The 20778-nt window shown below is 39.6% G+C and overlaps 1 protein-coding gene across 1 annotated transcript in view; it reads right to left on the reverse strand.

Annotated features, from left to right (window-relative positions):
- Window positions 1-953: 953 nt before the first annotated feature.
- The window catches only part of OTC (ornithine transcarbamylase), a 59670-nt gene continuing 39845 nt past the window's right edge, over window positions 954-20778 (reverse strand). The window contains exons 5-10 of the mRNA XM_046673892.1: window positions 18569-18722; window positions 16286-16408; window positions 10657-10710; window positions 10427-10576; window positions 7794-7931; window positions 954-2174 (exon numbers count right to left, since the gene is read on the reverse strand). Of these exons, the coding sequence (XP_046529848.1) occupies window positions 2115-2174; window positions 7794-7931; window positions 10427-10576; window positions 10657-10710; window positions 16286-16408; window positions 18569-18722 (679 nt within the window). The 3' untranslated portion in view covers window positions 954-2114. The remainder of the gene's footprint in view (window positions 2175-7793; window positions 7932-10426; window positions 10577-10656; window positions 10711-16285; window positions 16409-18568; window positions 18723-20778) is intronic.

Genomic DNA, 20778 nt, shown 5'->3' on the forward strand with positions numbered 1-20778 from the left:
ATAGTCAACCCATTAGCACAACATCCGTTAGAAACATCTGACATTGAATTCTGTTTCTAAAATTCCTGGAAACTTATCACTGGAAAAAAAAAACCCAACAACTGATGATTCTTCCCCGACATTGAAATCATTGCAGTGTAATCAGTTAATGTGTTTACTTCCAATGTTATAGTGGAGAAAGCCTGGAAGAAAGGAACTCTTTGGCTAGTTATATTAATTAAGTGGATAGGGTCTGTTATGTACACCAGAGACCCAAGGGTCATAGTTGAAGTTCTTGTTAATCTTTGTCGTTGCAATAGTTACATTGGAAAGGGAAGGGGGGGCTAAAAAAAAAAACAGGAAAAGATAGAAATAGCTTTGGAAAAATTAGGGCTAAATTTTCCTTCCCTGTTTTCTTTATTCCTGATAATATAAATAATGTCTTCTTAAGATGAAATGCTAAGAAAGCAAATAAATTCCTACAGGTTTGGGTTGAGAAGGACATTAAATGGTGTGTACATAAAAAAGAAAGCTTTGGGCCTTTTTGAGGTAAGGTGACTACATTTTGGCAAGAAAATGATTACACGATCTTTCTGATTGAGGGAAGAAGATTATACCTTCCGGTTGGTTCAAAAAATAACCAGTAAAGAAATGAGAGCTCATTGCCATGGGGGACCATTTAGAAAGTAGGAGGATCCTCAGGATCACGTCCTTTGTGTGTAGGCAGTCTGAGGGACAGCCTCCACAATCCACATGGCACCTCTGGTTGAATTGTTCCTATACTCTCTGCTGAAAGAAGAAAGATAATCCACTAAACTCCACTCTTTCTTTCTTAAGTGCTCCCCCAAAATTACCATAGACATGAAAGTCACCTTTGATATTTACTAGAAAAATTATTTTCCTGTAACACTCTGAAACCCTTTTTCCCTACAAAATATGTTTTATTGCATCTTCATTGCAAATCTAACTTGTAATTCATCTCTTACTCACCATTCAAGTCATAGCTATCTGCTGAAGAATATGTCAACCGGCCCGGAAGCATTCTTCTAATAGTAGTGGTGGAATTAAAGGTAATTCCCTATTTTGTCCTCTGTAAAATACATTCTTTTTTTTAAAACTCCACTTATGGGATTTAACATTTTAACCAAAAAATTTCAAATTATACCATAATAATTCAACAATACAAATTTTGGTCACCCACGAGAGACATCTAGCTTTCATTTACATGATAATAATCCAATAATGCAAATTTTTATTATTCTGAAGAAAAATTGGAGGAAAAAATGGGCTAAAATGTGTCAAGTAGTAGATTTATGGAAATATCCAGTGTGCGGTATAAGTAGATGCATGATAAGTACAAACATGGAAAAAGGAAATTGCTCCTGCTGGGGTATTTGAACCTATGAAAATGTCACTCTCTAATGGAGCTTACATTCCTAGCCAGGTGTCTGTGGTTTTACCATTTGCTCACAAAGACTTCTTTAGGCTTGTAACATTAAGTATTCATCACAGAGAAGAGATGTGTGCTTTTGAAGGACCCATCTTCCCACAAGTGACTGGAAAAACTCTAGGGTTTGGGCGCAGTTAGAGCTATTGTCTAAGAATTTCATCACTTGCCTCCATAGGTGAATGTCTGTCTACCTCATTTGCCTGAAAATTGTACTACATCAGCAAGATGGATCATTTGGCTTCCTTGTTGGTCCTGGGGGATATGAACACAGCCCGCAGATCTACCAGCAGCTGACTGCCTGGTAAATGTTTACTTATAAATTAGCATGGGTGATAATTTATTAAGGTAATAAGCATAGATTACATTTAATGGCTTAGACATTATGCATTATGAACACAGTATTTTATGTTTAGTTGAAGCAAATGTATATGATTACTAATATGATACCCAAATGTAACTCAGAATTATGAATTAGAGAGTTTAAACCAAGTCAAGCCATGAATTACAGTGCATCAGCACTTAAATTAAGGGCTTCAGGAAGGTTTCACGATGGCAAAGTAATATCATATTGTTCACCTATACCATGTATTAGGATGTGTTCATTTCTTAGATTTTCTTCTCCTTCCCCAACAAACTGACTCATTCTGTTACTGAAGAACATCGCTTCTCGACAAGCATCGCAGCATCAAAACTTTGGCTTCTGGAGCTGAGGTGAGTAATCTGTCAGCAGGGACACCATGACAGCCTAGAATGACACAACAAAGAGAGAGAAAGAAAGAAAGAAGTGGACATTAGCAAGAGTCTGCTTAGGGACCTAAGGAAGGGGAACTGGGCTGCAGCTTTGAAGGCCTATGGTTAAAATGTGTTTTCCCAAGGAAATGATAAGGGGACAGTTCCAAACTAATATTTATTTTTATTTGGATAAAGGAAGGTCAGGAGGAATCAGGCTGACCCCAAAACATACACAAACATCATGCTTACTTGGGCCATGTTCCAGGACTAGTGGGCGAGAGAGTTGAAATGAGACACCATGGTGGTAGCCATGATTGGATTTTCCAGTCATAAGTGAAACCTAGGTATTGGCTGGTTTTAGAGAAGTATAATCCCTCCCGTCCTCATGTTTATACTGTGGTTTAGTCACTTGTAACCTAGAGAAGTTTAGAATAAATCAGATGTAGAGTAATGAAAGTAAATTATTTGGGCTAATGAATAATGTCTATTTGAATCTGGGTCGTCGTGAAAGAATATTTATAACCTAGAGTACAACTTCCCATTAGGCTGTCAGCCTCAAATAGTAATTTTCACTTTTACTCTTCCCAACTTCCACAACATGACAATAGTAATTATATCACAAACAATGACGATAAATGTTTATTGAGTGCTTACTATGTACCAGACTAAGTGCCTTATCATGTGTTATACAGTTAAGAAATATTTGCCAGGCACTGGGATAGGTAGCGTGGTGAGCTAGAGAGAAATGTTTATGTATTACGTCATTTAATGCAAGAACCTTCTAAGGTAGCTTCTGTTATTATCATTTATAAATGAAGAAATCAATCCTGGAAACAACAGATAGTACAAAAGTGAGTTTGGACCCAGGTTCCTCCGACTCCACTCGAGAGGTAGTTTTGCTGCCTTTCAGGTGCTTGCTCCTTCCTTTCGACTGTGAAGTACACATGTTCCTTGCCTGTAGAAGTGCCAGGCTTACATTTCAAAAGTGTTCATTGAATGTATTCATTGAATGTTTACCATGTGCTGGGCCCTGTGCTCAACGCCTTATGTGCATCATAGTGTTTGCTATCCTTTCCTACTGTGTGAGGTGGCAAGAGCTGTAAAATACAGATGAGGAAACTGAGGCAGAGGGATTTCCCTGAGTGCTGCTAGGAAGGGGCACCTCTGCACCTGCCTGTCCTAGACCTTGAACGCTATGCTCTGATGACTCTCACCTTATTTAATCCTCCCAACCTTATGAAGTTGTTTCTATTTTCATCCCCATTTTCATACGAATAAATTGGGTTTAGAGAAGTTACAGTACTTGCCCAAGATCACAGAGAGAGCCAGAATTTTAATCTTATTTCCAAAGCCTATTTTCTACAACCAATACCCTATATTGCCTTCAGGCTACAAAAATGCATCGAGCACATATTTAGAGTATTTGTCAGGCACCATTCCACTTAAAGCGAAGAACATTATAGACGAGATCAATGCTCTTATGAAGGAGTTTTTAATTATAGTGAGGGAGACAGGCAACAGACAAAAAAGAAAATATCAAGTAGCTGGGGAACTACTTAAGAGTGAGTGGCCAGGGAAGACCTTTCGAACGGAATGACATTTAAGTTGAGATCTGAATGACAAGAAGAAACTAGAAAGGCCAAACTCTGGGATGAGAACATCTTCCAGGTAAAATATTTTAAGCTTTTTATGGGTTCCTGAGACCACATCTCAGGTTTGGTTTTGATTTTAATGGTCATTGCATGTGTCAAATTTATTTTCAAATGTAAAAATCTCAAAAAATCAGCGTGGTGTGAAGTTGCCAGATTTAGTTAAATAAATAAATACAGACAGACAGACAGTTAAATTGGCATTTCAGATCAACAACAATTTTTTTAACTCTAAGTATGTCCTAAATATTGCATGAGACATACCTAAACTAAACAATTACTTGTTTATCCGAAATGCCAATTTTAACTGGGTGTCCTGGATCTTATCTGGCACCCCTAACTTGGAGAGAAGAGACAGTAAAATACTGCGAATTGCATTTGCAATTATGTTGTGTCTCTAAAGGTTATCCTGATAGCAGTACTTTGAAGGGTCAGCTTTTTTCAGGGTCCCTTTCGGTTACTTTCAGTCCACTGTAAAATTTGTAGGCAGAAGCAGAAACCCACTTGACTTTTTGAGTCCTACTGCCTTACTGATTATTGAAAAATACAAAAGTAAGCTTTGTGGAGAGGAGAGGGTATATTTTTTTTTAAAACCAAGGGATCCAAAGGTCTGTGCACTATGGAGAGAGTGATGTGATTACTAGAGTGTTCTGAACAGCATTCCTGGAAATCACCAAGCATAGAAGCCTTAAAAAGCTACTCTGAGAGCTAAAAGAATATGCTTTTGCTTTAAAATGTTAAATACTTTTAGAACAAGCCCTTCATCTTATTTAGTTATATACCTTACATCCATCAGTCATTACAGGCATCTCAGAACTTGAGGATAGATTTTTTCCTTTTTAGCCTTCTTCCATCCTAATTTTAAATTAAATTGTGTGTGTGGAAATCATTCCCTAGACAGTGGCACTGTCCAATAGAGCTTTCTGCAATGATGGAAATAATCTATGTATGTGCTGTCAAATGCAAATAGTGTAGCTACCAGCCATATGTGGCAACTGAGCACTTAAAATGTGCTTAGTATGTCTGAGGAATTGAGTCTTAAATGTTCTTATATTTTAATTAGTTTAAGTTTACATTGAAATAGCCACATGCGCCTGAAAACAAGCATTGTGACATGAGGACATCCCAGAAAAATTTATCACAGCGGTGCCGAACCTAAATGCCATTCTAAATAAGCTGTTAAGAAGAATTTATTTGCGTGTAAAATAGGAATTTAGACTGGACAATCTCTAGGGTCTCATCCCACTTGAAACTGCTATGCTTCTATGAATTGTACAGGCCGTGGGGGGACTGCACAATACTCATTTTTTTCATCTCCAATGCCTGGCAGAGGGCCTGGCATACAGTAGATGCTCAGTATACGATGGGTGACATGAACTTAACTCAATGGGACCACCAAATCATCTAGCTCAGGGCCATAAAGAGTGTGGCATGTGTGTCACCACCTCCCTTCCAGAATCCATGTCGGGTATTACTAGTCAATTATGCCACTCTTTCTATCCAAGACCACAGGCAGGCTTAGAACCTTCAGAACATAGGACTCCAAATAGCCTGTTGAGGAGATTGAGGACCTAAGATTAAAACTCATTTGCCATCTATGTAGCTTGATCTGCTTATTTTACATGTGAGCAAACTGGGACCTAGAGAGGTAATGCTTATCCAAGATGACACAGCTGACTAGTATTAAGGACAGTTCTAGAATTCAAGTCTCCTCACTCCCAGCTGAGTATTCTTTTTATTTTAGACTCTTTACCTTCATTTTAACATGGCTACATCTCTTGCTTTCTTTAAAATATATTTTCCCCTAAGAACAGTGAGTACCTAGGGAAGGTGGAAGATAGAGAGATGATGGTAGGACTTAGATGAATGGAAAATGGATGGGCATAAGATTTCACTGAGTGTATGCATGTATATATATATATATATATATATATATTTATCATTGTAAACATTTCAACCATGTGAATACATTATGTATTTAATGTTTTAAAGTAAATTCAATTTAAGATATTGTCTAAAAAACTCTTTAAAAATTCATAAATGCAGAACATCTCCATAAATAATATTTTAGAAAGCATTCTTTTAGCTTTTCCCTCCTGAGTTTCTACAAAGGGCCTATTGTAACAGATTTAGGTTGATTTGTCTTTGTAACTTCAACCGTCTTCTGATAAAGAATAGAGCTCAAGGAAAATTTTTTGCTGTGGCTTTTCCTGAGGTATATGGTTGGCGAGCTCACATATTCTTTTTTGTCATCTAGATCTTTGCTCTCAAAATGTGGTCCACAGGACAGCAGCATCTGCATGACGTGGGTGCTTATTAGAAATGCCAAATCCTGTGCCCCATCTCAGGCCTACTGAATCTGAATCTGCACTTTAACAAGATCCCTAGGTGATTCAAATGGACATTAAAGCTTCAGAAGCACTGGTCTAAATGACATGGCAACTGCCATTTTGGCCAAAATGAGTGTCCTCAGGTGGCAAGCTGAAAGGTACAGTAAAAAAAAAAAAATCATCCCTCTTATTAGGTATGACAAATTTAGGCCTGATATACAACTTTCCATTACAAAGGGAGTCATGATTGGTTTCCAAGCAGTCATAGTGGAGCTCGAACCTCTGCTGGTCACTGTATTAGACCAACAGTGAAGATGATGGTGGTGACAATAATTATAATAACAATATTTACAGTGATTAGATACCACACTAAATGCTTTACATGTATTATTTTAATGCTCACCATGACACTATCTATCCCCACTTATAGATTAATAATTAGCAGATAGTTCTTTCCAGCTTGTTTTTCTCTACTCCAGAGGCTGAAAACTATAAACTACATTTCCCAGACTCCTTTGCAGCTAGGATGCTGGCATGCCACTCAGCTGCCCCTACTCAAGATTTGGAGCCATAAGTGAACAACATGCAGTGGAAGCCATCCTCTGGGAGATTGGATCTTCTGGTCCATATGCAGGTGGCAGTATCAAGTTCAGCTGGAGCAGCTATAATGGAGTATCTGGCATTTAGTTTCAACAACCCTAGGTACAAGGCTATGAGTGGCTGTGTCACTGGTGTTTCAGCTACAAAAGAACCACAGTGTTGTTGGGCAATCTTCCTGCCTGTGTTGTTTCTGAACATGTGGGATCCAAGAATGATTCACTGCACCCTCTTTCCCCGGAGATTCTGGGACCTGCTTAATACCTTTTAATAAATTCCTTTCCATTTATCTACCTAGAGTGGATTCTATTGTTTGCCAGTACCCTGGCTGGTATAGTAATTGAGATCAGTTAAATCACTAAAAGCTAAAAAATGGTGGTACTAACTTAGGGTACTTGAGTATTCAGTTTTCCAAAGGAGAAGGTGACGTTTGAGATATTGTAAAACAGAGACGTGAGGTTAATATTTCCTAAAATAGCAATGATAAAGCTGAAACCAGTGGCATTATATTAAAGGGACCAACAGTCTTTAAGGTTAGTTTTGCTGCAATTCTGGAAATGTTCTACACCTAAAAACAAAGGTGTCTGTATGGCCAAAGTCAAGTAGAGAACCAAAACAATTATCTAGGCAAGTCATGAAAGGAAGAAAGAGAGTAGGAAGGAAATAAGATTTCTGTAAATGCCCATTTTGTGCCAGGCACTAAATTAGGGGCTTCTATAAACATTAGCAATGGGATTGCAAAATAAGAATTATACAACTTAAAATGGCCGGCAGGCAATGGCAGCTGGTGCTCAGGCTGACCAAGAGCAGTAAGAATTTTTATTAAAATGGGTATATTTGGAAGGAGATCAGTTTTACCCCATTAAAAATATATTATAAATGCTAATAAGCAATAATAATCTAGTATGAAGTTTCTGGGAGAAAATAGATGTCATATGAGCAAGTAATGCAGGTGGGTAATCTTGATTGCTTATTACTTACCAAAAGCCATGAATGACCAAGTTGAGGCCACACAGAGAACTCCTTATTATCCTCCATTCCCCATTTCTTGCTTACCATGATTGTCCACTTTCTGTTTTCAGCCTCTGGGAATACTAGTGACCGTGGAGAATAAAATACTTCATCGTCCACTTCTTCCGGCTTTCTGGGCAAGCAGTGTAAAAATGTCCAGTCAGAGGCAGCAAGTTTAGCAGTCTAAAGAAGAGATGGGGATAAGGCTGTGTTTTGACTATTGTATATGGCTATCACATCTGTCTTCTTCAATATTTAAAAATATACATATGGCCTGGAGTGAGAGATCCATGCAAAGGAAGAGACAAAGGGGCAGAGTGAGCATTTAAGGTCAAGGCGCCCAGGGAAAATGTATGTGATACTTTCAACCTACAAAACTTTAGTCATTTTTTTAATTTGAGAGATCATCACTCTAAATTAAGCCACTAACTCAGTTTTCTGGTACTCTGTCTAGTGGGATAGTGGGCATTTCAGTAAAGAACTCTACTAGCATAATATACGGCTGACAGCAAAAGTCACCAATTGTACCTCAATATACTTTAAAAGTCGCTTTTATGTGATTGTGTTATATTTTGAGTTTATCTCCAAATTATGGTTTTTAGCACTTGAAGCATACTTCTTCACTAGTTAAAACCATTTTGAAAAAGAGCACTGAGATAGGAGTGCATTAAATAGGATTATGGGCACTACGCACTAGATGTTTCATTCTTAATGCAAATGTGCTAATGGTTTTAATTTTCTCCAGCAGGTAAGTCCTGAAAGTTACATTTGTCCATCTATTTCCATCATTCACTTACAGATTCAAAACTACATTCCCTCATAATTTCTTACCTCAAAATCACTGCCTTTGTACGAAAATTTTGTTTTACCACCCACCCTAGTTCTCCGTTCAGAACATTTTGAGTTTCTAAAATACTGGCAAAGTGACATAGGAAAGGAATAACATTTGGACCAGTCATGCGTCAGTGAGGTGACCGTTCTTCAAGCATACAGCCCCAGCACCAGAAAAACGTCTAAAGTTGTTCAAGGTGAGTAGGAGGTAAGCCACAGGGAATTGAAAATTTCTCCATGCAAATATTGGCCATATATATGACAATGGATTAGCCAAAATAAATAAATAACTCCTATAACCAATAATAAAAGGGCAAAAAATAGAAAATGGGCAAAGGTTATGATAGTGATTTGTAGAAAAAGACATGGAAATGGCCAATAAACATGAAAAGAGATTTCATTTCATTAGTAATCAGGGAAATGTAAATTTTAAAAAGCACAAGATACAGATTTTTAAAAATTCAAAATGTAAATAGCAACTAAGAATGGAGAGAGTGTGGAGGGAGTATGAATTGTCAATCCTTTTCGGATGGGCACTTTAGCAGCATTTCCCATATTTTAAAAAGTATATACCATTTCACCCAGAAATAATTCTTCTTGTGATCTATTCTCCAGTAATACTTGCACAAAGAAATATGTATTATAAGGATGTTCATTGCAGCATTGTTTGTAATTGAGATAGTTGGAAATAGCCTAATTTATGAACAGGAAACATTTTAAGTATATTATGGTCCACTCATACTTTGGAATTCTATGCAGCCATTAAAAAGAATGAAAAATATCTAAGTGAATGGACAAGAAAATCTAAGATTTGTAAAGTGAAAAAAGTAAATCAGAATAATATGTCGAATATACCATTTATGATAAATCAGTAGTTGTGTATATGTGCAGGCATATGTAAATACACAGAAAAGGTCTGCAAAGAGACACATCAAATTGTTAAACAGCGGCTACCCCTGGGAATAATCATTGTTAAGGGGATGGGGTGAAGACATTTTTACTTTTCCCTTTTCAAACTTCATTCTATTGACACATACAAATAAGGAGCTTGTATTTATATAATACCTTATCAATAAAATATCTATTGCAATCACTTAATTCCTTTCTCCACCAACACAGATTAGTTGCTCTGCTGATGAAATCCCAATGTACACCTGACTTTTAGGGTATTCCTCCAGAACGGTGGTCCTCAAAGTGTGACCCGGGTGCAGCAGCATTGTGTCACTCGGGAACTTGGTAGTATGCAAATTGTTGGGTCTCACCCCTCACCTACTGATTCAGAATCCCTGGGGGTGCGGGGTCCTGCCAGCTGTGTGTTAATAACTCCTCCAGGCAATTCTAAGACATGCTCAAGATTGAGAAGCACCGCTTCAGATTTTAATTAACGGCATCAGATTAGATGGCACTCCCCTGGGAACGCCCTGGAGGCAGTTAGCAAAACCAAACTGGATTTGAGAGTACTTAGAAGACAGAGGCAAAGACTAGCTAAGGAATGTAATTATGGGGCTTTTCTTAGAGGAGAAATCAGAACAAATTGCATGCAATAGAAGTAACCTAACGTCCTACACACACAAAGAGGAAAGCATTCCAATGCCTCCATTGCTGTGAGAGCGAAAAGCTTGCTTCTCTCTTCTACCTGGGTTTCAAATTCCTTCATCCAGGACAAAAGTGTCTTTCCAAAGGACGCAGCTAATCTTCAGGAGGAGAGAAATCCCTGGGGGATAGTCAGCGAGTCCTTTATAGGGAATGAAGGGACAGTCTGCTCTCCCCAAAGTGAATGAGTGATTAGATGGTTCTGGCCTTTCTAAATGGAATTAATGAACCTTCAGAGAGGCATCAATTGGTACCTTCATCGTAACCTGGTAACCTTGGAAAGCCTGGAGCCGCTTTTTCTTCTCCTCTTCTTGTCCCATGCTTATCCAAGTGTCTGTAATTAACACATTGCCTCCACGAGCCGCTTCCAGTGGATCATTCGTCAGCGACAGCTGGGTATTGTTCTGGCATATACAAGCACGCAGGTTAAACAGCTTCATGGGACAGAGAAAGGCAATTATCTCTTTACATACAAAGAGCATACCTCCTTGGCATACTGCTCTGCCAACTTGGTTATATTGGGATCCGGCTCATAACCCTGGAGGGGGAAGAATTTAACTGTTATTTAGGTAAATTTTATTATATATGCTTTCTTATATATGTATTATTTTCCTTTCAACAATATTCCTGCTCTCCTTCCCTTTTTTGCTTTAAGTTGTAGTCCAACCATACTCAGCAGAATATAATATTTACAGTTAGAATTTCAAACCTTAATAGTGTGTTTTGGAATTTAAGAAGGTAATCAATTGCCCCATTATTCTTTTATTATCTTTGATCTCTAGCCATAAAGACAAACAGGATGTGGTGCTTTCTAGCTGTTGCTGGCACCTCTTCTTGTTTCTCTAAGAGCTTAAGAGGACTATATACATAATTCTATAACCTAATGCATTTTTGTCTCCGAGTTTTTTCACGAGCTTTTTTTTTGTAATGCTTTTGTGTCTGAAACGCTTTTCCCCAGCCACTCTATGTGAATAACACTTTCAGGTCTCGGCTTAAATGTTTCCTCCTCAGAAAAACCTTCCTTGACCACCCCAGCTAATTACTACCAGTTCACATGCACACATCTTATTCTTTTGCACACACCAGCAAGTGTTCTGAGTGCAGGGCACTTGCTTTGAAATGGCATTTACACAGCAAGGACACTGTTTTTGCTAAAATATATTTGTTTGGGATGCTTTGGGGAGGGCAGGGTCGGGACTTGAGTGAGGCAAGCGAGGTGCCTAGGGCACAAAACCTAAGCTGATGCTCACTGTCAGAGTCGTGCAAGCACAAATTTTGCACCACAGTCGCCTTGCTTGCTCCCCCTAGTCTCAACTCTAGGTGAGGAGACGTTATGAGAACAGCTAAAGCTGGCCAAGCTATTCCAGACCCCAGGTAGTCCCTCTGCCTCCATCCTCACCCTCCGATCTGTTCCGTACCCAGCAGCAAGAATTGTTTTCTCTGAAGCCTTCAATGTTTACTACTTGTTTCTTGAGTCGAAGCTAATTAAGAGCATCAAGGCTCCCCACCGACAGCCCCTGCTTCTGTCTCTTTTAATTCTTCTCAACATCTTGCTGCAGGAAAGCCAATCTTATTATCAGCCCTGTACATGTCTTGCCCTTTTCTGCCATCACAGCCTTTCACTCTTGAACACCTCCCCCTCTGTCCCCTCCTGGGCGTCTTCATTGGAACATGTCAGCTCCTCGTTTGTCAAAACTCTAGCCCAGCCTCGCCTCCAGACCCTCCATATGGAAGTCTTGTCAGTCCAAACGCCATAATTCTCACCTTCCTCCATCCTTCTCATTGTCCTGAATTCTTAGCGTTTATTATGATTTGGTTTTTATAAATTCTCAGCAGGGCATTGTGGTGGACACTGTGATGTGCCACTCAGATCCCCCTTCATGAACAAAGGACTTATTCCCCAGCTGCTGGACGTGCTCCTGGAAGATGGCTTTCGGCTGTCAGCTCTCTTCGGGCACTGCCTCAGCTGCAGAGAGCCGACTCACGGAAGGTCACGGACCCTTCCATAGTGACCTACATTTAATGACTGATTGACAGGAGGGTATGAAAACCTGACTCCCTCCTCCCAACTCTGGACAGATCTGAATGGCCCTCTCAGATCTAGAACTCTAGAAGGTCAGCCAAGGCAGTTGTTGGGCCTACGTCACGGCTTGGCTTCTCCCTCTGCCCCTCTGCTCTCTCCTGCTTCCTTCTTCTCCCTTCCACAGGTGTTGATCTCAAGAGCATGCCTTAATAAACATCGCGCATGCTAAGCTCTGTCTCAGAGTCGGCTTCCCAGGAAACTCAACCCACAACAGACATGTTCAGGGTTATTCATTTAATATTGTTTATTTGCACATGATTATCTACCATGGGTCCTTTTCTCATTACACAATTCTTAAGGAAAGAAACTCCTCAGATGATGATGATGGCTGCAGACATTTTAGCACAATTACTACCCTCAAATAGCCATAAATTCTGGAGCTTTGTTTATTGGGACTTGGGGAAGGTGGTTAATAAAGGCTTGCTAATTTAGTAACTAATGTTGTGACTATTCATCCCGGTAAACATAAATGAAGAAACTTGGCTATTACCCACTGTGCTTCCTGCTCGGAAAATGTAACCTTCCCTTTGGAGAGCAGGCTTTATACTCGCCAGGTATAATCATTCCTAGAGAAGGAATCAATACATACTTAGAGAACCAAGCGAGAGGTTGGGAAATTAGAAAATCACCCGACCTTGCATGCACTGGGCCATGACTGAGCATACAAAGAGGAATTTTTCACTCACAGCTCAGCTTTCCATACTAAATCACTCATTGGCTTTTACGTAAATCTTCAAACCAGACAATAAGGTGATTAACAAACCCAGTTCAGTCTAAATATTCACTTAGAACAATGTTAAAATTATTACCATCAGTAGTTTATGGGGCAATTTTACAATCAAAAACAAAACTATGTTTTCTTGAACATGTAAGTGTTTCTTGGGTAAAGAATGGGGAAATAGATTAATTATGGCCTTGGAAACTTTTCAGTGCTTTTTAAATTTACAATAAATCTCCGAGCTTTATCTTTAAAGGAAATGGGTCTACTTATAAATTTATGGAAAACTTCTGCACTATCAGACTTTCCAGAAGACTTTTTAAAACTTCCTCCCACCAAGATTTAACCAGGTTTTAGTACTCTTTATCATTTAAATGAGTTTCTGCATAAGAACAATAGTGAAATTACTCTGTAATATTGGAATTTTTTCCTTTGACATTAACAAAACATCTTTGACGTGCAATAAAATGTTTAAATCATATATTTTTTCAACAGAATAAAGCCTTACCAAAAATACCTTATAGTAGGGAACAATTATTGTTAATGTATGTTTTATCTGTAAAAACTAAATGCGATAATTGTTTGCATTAATATGGAGCCTTTCATCAAACTAGATTTGTAGTGAGAGTGTGCTAACTCTTTCCATAAAGTGCAAAAGAGCCACCTAAAGCACATGTCAGATCCCACACTTTATTTCAGTCCATGCTGAATGAAAGAGAATTATCCGTTGTAAGAATTATCTTGCCGTTGCCGAATCCCCAAAATTTACATAATAGGGTGGCTTCCAATACATGCTGTTGCCTATGCCTGCCATTGCTTCTGTGACAAATGTATTAGGTAGACTAGTGCTCTCCAAAACTTCCTTCCCAACCAGAACTTCAGATTGTGACCTTATTTAGAAGTAGAGTCTTTGCAGATGTAATTAGTTAAGATAAGGTCATAGTGGATTAGGGTGGACCTAAATTTAATATGACTGGTGTCCTCATAAGAAGAGGGACATTCATACTGAGAAACACAGACATAAAGGGAAGAAGATGGAGGCAGAGATTGGAGTGATGCAGCCACAAGCCAAGGAACACCTGGAGCTACCAGAAGTGGGAAGAGACAAGGATGGATTCTCCCCTAGAACCCTCAGAGGGAGTGTGGCCCTGCCAACACCTTGATTTTGGCCTGCCAGTCTTCGGAACCGTGAAACTATAACTTTCTGTTGTTTTAAGCCACCCACTTGGTGGTAATTTGTTATGGCAGCTGTCGCAAACTAAGGCAGCAAGGTGCATTGACTCAAACTGGTTCAGTGAGAACACTAGGGAAAAGCATTCTGGTTGGTTTGGTTTTGGCAGGATGCAGCAGACAATGCTGCTGCTCTACCCAGATGCCATCAGAGGATCTCCTTCTACAGCTTTGGCTCCCTCTCCCCATTTCAGTGTGCTTTCAACACCTAGCACTCGCAGCTCTTCTTCAGAAGACTCCCCTCTGGCTACCCTGCTGCTTTCCCTGCCAAAAGTGCCAGGGGGGCTACCACCCCCTTCCCTTTCTGTCCTTGATCAATAACTGGTTCAAAGGATGAAAGCCAACCTTCCTTGCCTCAGGTTGGGACAACTCTGGGGCATAACTTACACTCCAGAGCTTGCCTGTGGGATCAGGCTGAAGCTCCCTTCTGTGGGACTGTGCCTGACTTGGCACTATGGTGACAAAGTCATCCTGGTTTGCCTGGGACTCTCCCAGTTTTACCACTGATAGCCCCGTGTCCCGGGCAATCCCTCAGTCCCGGGCAAGCCTGGATGGGCTGGCCCCTGTAAATGGCACTCTTGCTTGGATTCTTCCCTTTCTCTGCCCTGCTCTCCCTATTCCTCTACAGGTCTCCTTTTGGAGTACTTCCTTGATAAATCACTTGTACTCGAATCCTCCTCGAGGGGTCTCTTCGTGGGGAACCTGTCCCAAGACACTGGTGGGATCGGGGGTGAAGAGTGCATGAGAGTCTCAAGGATGTGGTATTTCCTATTGGAGAAATTCATCTATGAAGCCATATTGTGTAATTCACGTTCCCAGTGATTGGCAAATAAACATCTCAACCTCAAGAAGTAGAAGCAGGGAGGAAGTTGTAGGCCTCACGTACTCACCTCTGGATGCCTAAGTATATCAGAGTGAACCAAAGCAGTGACTGTTGAGATACATTAAACACACGCTTGGTCAGAAACACACTGGTGCACAATAATTGTGAATAGCTTTCTCTTAATGAGAGGGTCAGTTCTATCTTTTACTTTGCTTCTGAAACAGTTTCTATTTAGGGGAGTTTTCCCTTCAAAAGACTCCTGATAGGATATAGTAGCCAATGAGAAACATAAAGGGGAAAATAATTCAGTAGAGATGGGGTATTTAAAAGATTCTGTGGGTATCCTTCAGGACTGGTTAGTGTATGAGTCTCTTGTAGGGTTGATTTTTATCCTCTAAAAGGCCTATTTATTTTGTATGAGCCTGGGGGTATCTTAACTTAGGGCTTCTCCTCAGGGGATCTGCACTTTTCTATTTTGATGTATTTATTTATGTATTTATGTTATTATGTAGGTAAAACATTTACGTCTTAAGAAATTCAAACCACACAAAAGCATATATCATGAAAATAAAGTCTCCCTCCTACCTCTCTCGTTGAACACCCCAGTTCCCCTTCTCAGAGGCAACAGCTATTACCAGTTTCTTGTGTATCAAAAGAGTTGCTGTGGACCTATGAAAGAAGTCATGCTTCTCGTACATTCTGTGAGAGATTAGCAGCAGGGTAGGAAATATGCAGGGTCATCTTCACAGCCATGTGGGACTCAGGTTGAAAAGCTGAAGAGCCCCTGGAGTTGAGTTTTGAAACACTAAGCTGGTGTAGATGCCATCACTGTGACCTTCACATTAGATTATTTTTCTACCAAATTGCAATCTTAGAAAAATGACAGCATCCTCCCCATGCTTTGGGAATTCTATGCTGTCTGGATTTCATTGCTTTCTTCAACCTTGGTGGTAGCAATGCACAAGGATGCCAGTCATCATAATGGCTGGTTTCAGGGCATTCAAAGGGATAATTTAGACATACTTTTAACACAGACTCACAGGATGAAGGCATCAGCCAAGACTATCTCTTATTGTAGAGGTGGGAAATTGGGCACTCAATAGGCCAGACAGCTATAATAGTAGGGCTTGTATCATAACCTAAATTTTTTGGCTTCACCTGTGCTCTCCTTGAATGGAAGAGAGATTTGTTTTCACTGGGTAATTGCATGTGGGGATGATTTAAGAGGGGTTTAGTTTCAAGGCAGAAAGTTTCCCTACCTTTGGAGTAGCCACCTGAAGGTGGATTCCGACTTTTGCTGCACTCATCATGATGGAGTGCAGGATGTTGTTCCCATCCCCAATCCAGCTGAGGGTAAGGCCTTTCAGAGAACCATAATGTTCCTAAAAGGCAAGGGAGGGAGAAGATTACAGCCGGGAGGAAATCCACTTACGTGAAACAATTAGTAGGGTTAAAATAAAGGAAACAATGTTCACCTCAATCTTAACGCTTTGTTGGAATGAATAAACTACTGATTTTTTTTTTTGCATTATACAGAGCAATTCAATAACATGAATGTACGATAAAAAAATAGCAAGATGTCCTAATATCTTAAACCAAGACATCATATGAACTCATACAGAGATTCATATTTTCATATATTTCAAGTCCAAATCTTTGTTGTATTCATTCATTCATTCAACGAATGGAGCACTATTGATGTTCAGACACTTTCCTTGGCCCTGGAGATATGGCAACAAACAAAAGAGACAAAAAGTCACCACGTTTATGGAGCTTACATTCATTGGTATAAGAAAGGGGAAATACAATGCATCTAGAACAGTGTAGCACGGTAGTTGACTATGTTCTCACTTATATAAAGTTGAAAAACATGCCCACTAGTACTCGTTTGTTTATGGATATAGAGATGTGTAGTTAAAGTATGAACACATGCCTGAGAATTATAAATTCAAACATCAGGATAATAATTTCTTTGTGGGGTAGGAGGAAATTGGATCAGGGAGAGTTACATGGTGAACTCCAGCTCTATCTGTAATATTGTATTTAAAAACAATAAAACATTCTAAAGTAAGATTTGACAAAACTGTGTACAGGACACATAGGTGTTTATTTTTCTTGAAGTGTCTATAGATTTCATACATTTTATATATTTATAAAGATAAAATTAAAAAAGAGAAAGGCTAAGCAATTTTGGAACTACTAGGTGGCTAAGCTAGGATTTAAATCCAGGTCCATCTGATTTAGATTCCATACTCTTAATAAACTGCTCTTTATTCACCCATCTCCTACTTTGAGTATTTCCTACATGAAGGCATTGCACCAGGTCCTGCAGGGGACAGTATGGTGAATAGGACATTTCACTGTCCCTCAATGAATTTATAATCCAGTAATGATAAAGCCCAAGGGGGGAGTATTAAAAGATCTGGTGTTTATGTAAAGCCACACCCACAAACAGCCAGTTGGTATCAAACATCGTTGTATCATCCTCTCTGCATGCATCTTATCCTCATCACCAAAGAGTTTCATTTTGAATTTAACCTCATATTTACATATGTGTAGCTTATTCAAATGAGGAGGAATACTGGACCTATCCAGTTTGCCCTGTCTCCCCAGAATAGTCCATAGACACAGAAACCATGGTTGTCAGGATTCCCAGTGGCAAGACCATGTACATTGGCTGTGGCAAGACCATGTACATCGGCTGTGGCAAACCAAACAAGATGAATTTTCCAAAGTTATTCAAGTTCCTAATTTGGGGGGACATAGCTAAATTTGAGCCTCAATCCTATAAATTCTGCATGTTCCTTTTTTTTTTTTGGAGGAAGCTTAGCCCTGAGCTAACTGCTGCTAATCCTCCTCTTTTTGCTGAGGAAGACTGGCCCTGAGCTAACACCCGTGCCCATCTTCCTCTACTTTATACGTGGGACGCCTACCACAGCATGGCTTGCCAAGCGGTGCCGTATCCGCACCCGGGATCCGAACCATTGAACCCCGGGCCACCAAAGCAGAACGTGCGCACTTAACCACTGCGCCACTGGGCTGGCCCCAAATTCTGCATGTTCTTAACTCCAGTCTTAAACAGTTTATTAAAATGATGGAAAATGGCCTCTTTCTCAGAAAGTGATTTAGTAATTGGCCATTTTGAATATTCAGAGCTCATTCCGCCAGTCTTCATTCCCAAGCCACAGAGCCTGATGTATGTAGGATTACATAAAGCTTTTCCATCCTGTATGCTCCAGCATTCCCTGTTAATCCATGTGTTAAATATGGCACCAAAAAGCAAAGCGATTGAAAGAACGGGGCATGAGAGAGGGCCTAAAAGAGGTTGGGAATAGAGTTGAGAATAGAAGGATCTTATAATCTGTTTTTAACAATGCCCCCTCTTCCTTGAATATCTAGTATGCACACATATGCTATAATTCTTTGCCAAGATGATATTTGAAAACAAAACACCCATACCTTGATTTAAATTGTTCCATTTAGAGCTACCCAGGAACTATTTATTGATTTTGCTCTTGTGTAAGGCAAAGAAATAAGCCAACCTGGAGCGTGAGGTAATCAGCCAGGATCTGAATAGGATGATACAAATCTGACAGCCCGTTGATGATTGGGATGGATGCTTCTTTAGCCAAGACGTCCAGATCTGATTGTTTGTACACTCGAGCCAACACTGCATCTGTCATGCTAGACAACACACTGCAGCAAACCAAGAAAAGATAATCGAATTACGCTTAATAATTCCTTCTTTAATACAAGATCTTAAACAGTAATAAGAAATGCTAATGAATTAAAATTTTTACTGTTACAACTACTATCAACGTGACAGATTTAAATGCTAATATTAAACATGTAGTCATTACAGAAGCCAGATATTGTTCTACTGATGTCTTATCCAGTGACCACTGATTTTACTATTTTTTACAGAGACAAGAAATCAATTGTGGGCCTTGCAGTCGCACTGATGAATTATAATTGATAAGGGGAAGTTGGCAAAGTTCAAATGGACAAGACCAAAAACAAGATATACAGAGAAACATTAATGACCTGGCATGTGGCTAATTTTCTTTTGTATCATCCCACAGACAAATATACAAAATATACACTTCACTATAGAATGTACCCATGTGGCAGCCATGGAGGTGCACGCACAGATTGCCTAACAAAAGAGAACCTTCTGGGAGGAGTGCTATTAGTTGACAGCCCCCAGCTGCTATACCACTGGGATCAGCTGCAGTGTTCCCACTGAGGTCACACTCTCCCCAGGCTTTTCCCATCAGTGACTGATCATGGTACCAGAGCTGGGCCATTCTGCCTGAAGTGGTACTTCTCTGATGGGTGGTGTTTGCCGTGGAGATCCCCATCGGCCTGGCCAAGACTTGCTCAGAGCTCTGCTGCAGACTGAGGTTCTTTCTATCCTGGCCCTTCCTTCCTCCTCTCCTTTCCCTGGGGTCAGACGTGCACTGTGGTCTGAAGGCTTTCCCTGCCTGTTCTTGCTTCCTCTCTCCTTAATCCTTCACAGTTGTTGCCCCTAATATATCTCTTGCATGTCTAACTCCATCTTGGAGTCTGCTTCTCAGTGAACTTGAACTGACAGAGTCAGCAATGAACTCTTTCAGGAGCTGAGCCTGAGAAGGCATTTGGCCCTTGTCCCTGCACTCTGCATAGCTATCAGCATCTCTGAAAAAGACAGGAAGTGCTCAACACCATACAACAGAAAAAAATCCACCAAGAAAACAAGGCAAATTAAATCACGGCCATGAATTCAAACAACACACAGAAGGAGGAATAGTATTATTCTCATTTTATAGCTGAAGGACCTAAGCCACAGAGAGGTTAATTAACTTGCTCCACATCACACAGCTAATTAAGTGGAGGAGCTTATACTCAATTCACAGTCAGTTTAATTCAAAAGTGCATGTTCTTACCATTACAACACATTGTCTCAAATTCACAGATGATAAAAATCTGGAAGGAGAGCCCGGGATCCAGATTTTCAGTTCTCTCCATGTGTCAGAGTGATAGTGGTCCACCAGCTAAAGCTTCAGCTTTACAAAAATAGTAAGGATGGGCTTTTGTTTACAATCTTGGTTTATTCTTGTTATTTAAAAGGAAACCCCCACAGGAGAGGCTTCTAACCATTTCAGTTTTAAGGAACTCATTTAATGGCAAAAATGTTTGGAAAGCCTCTCATGATAGTAGTTGTATCAAATATATAGTCATGATTATAAGGTATCCAGTTAGTCTTGAGTTCTGATTCTGGCTCTGTAACTTACTACCTCTGCGACCTTGGGCATGTTATTTAATTTCTGTATGACTTAGTTTCGTTATCTGTAAAACAGTAATAGTAATATCCATCCCGTTAGATTATTGTGAGGATTACACGTGATAACCTATATAAAATGCATAGTATGGTATCTTGTTTGTAGTAAGAGATCAAAAGGTAGTAGATATTATTACCATGTCAAAAGAGAAAGCACAAAAACTAAAGCTAGTATGTATTCAGTAAGGTCTTCATAAATTTGTATTTTAATCATGTATTTGGAAAATTAGTCCCTCTTATATGTCTAAGACATATTATTTACTCAGTCTATAGAAAAGTGTTGGTGCTTATAAAATTGAAGGGCCACTAAAAAAATCTCCTTGCCCCCAGGGATTAGAGGATCAAAGATTGAAAACCATATTTCTATAACAGTATTTTCTAGACTCAGATTTTTTTCAAATTTTCTTAGATTTCTCATTCCCATAGTTCTCA

This window comes from Equus quagga, chromosome 10 (assembly GCF_021613505.1).
Source record: "Equus quagga isolate Etosha38 chromosome 10, UCLA_HA_Equagga_1.0, whole genome shotgun sequence".
NCBI classification, from domain to species: domain Eukaryota; kingdom Metazoa; phylum Chordata; class Mammalia; order Perissodactyla; family Equidae; genus Equus; species Equus quagga.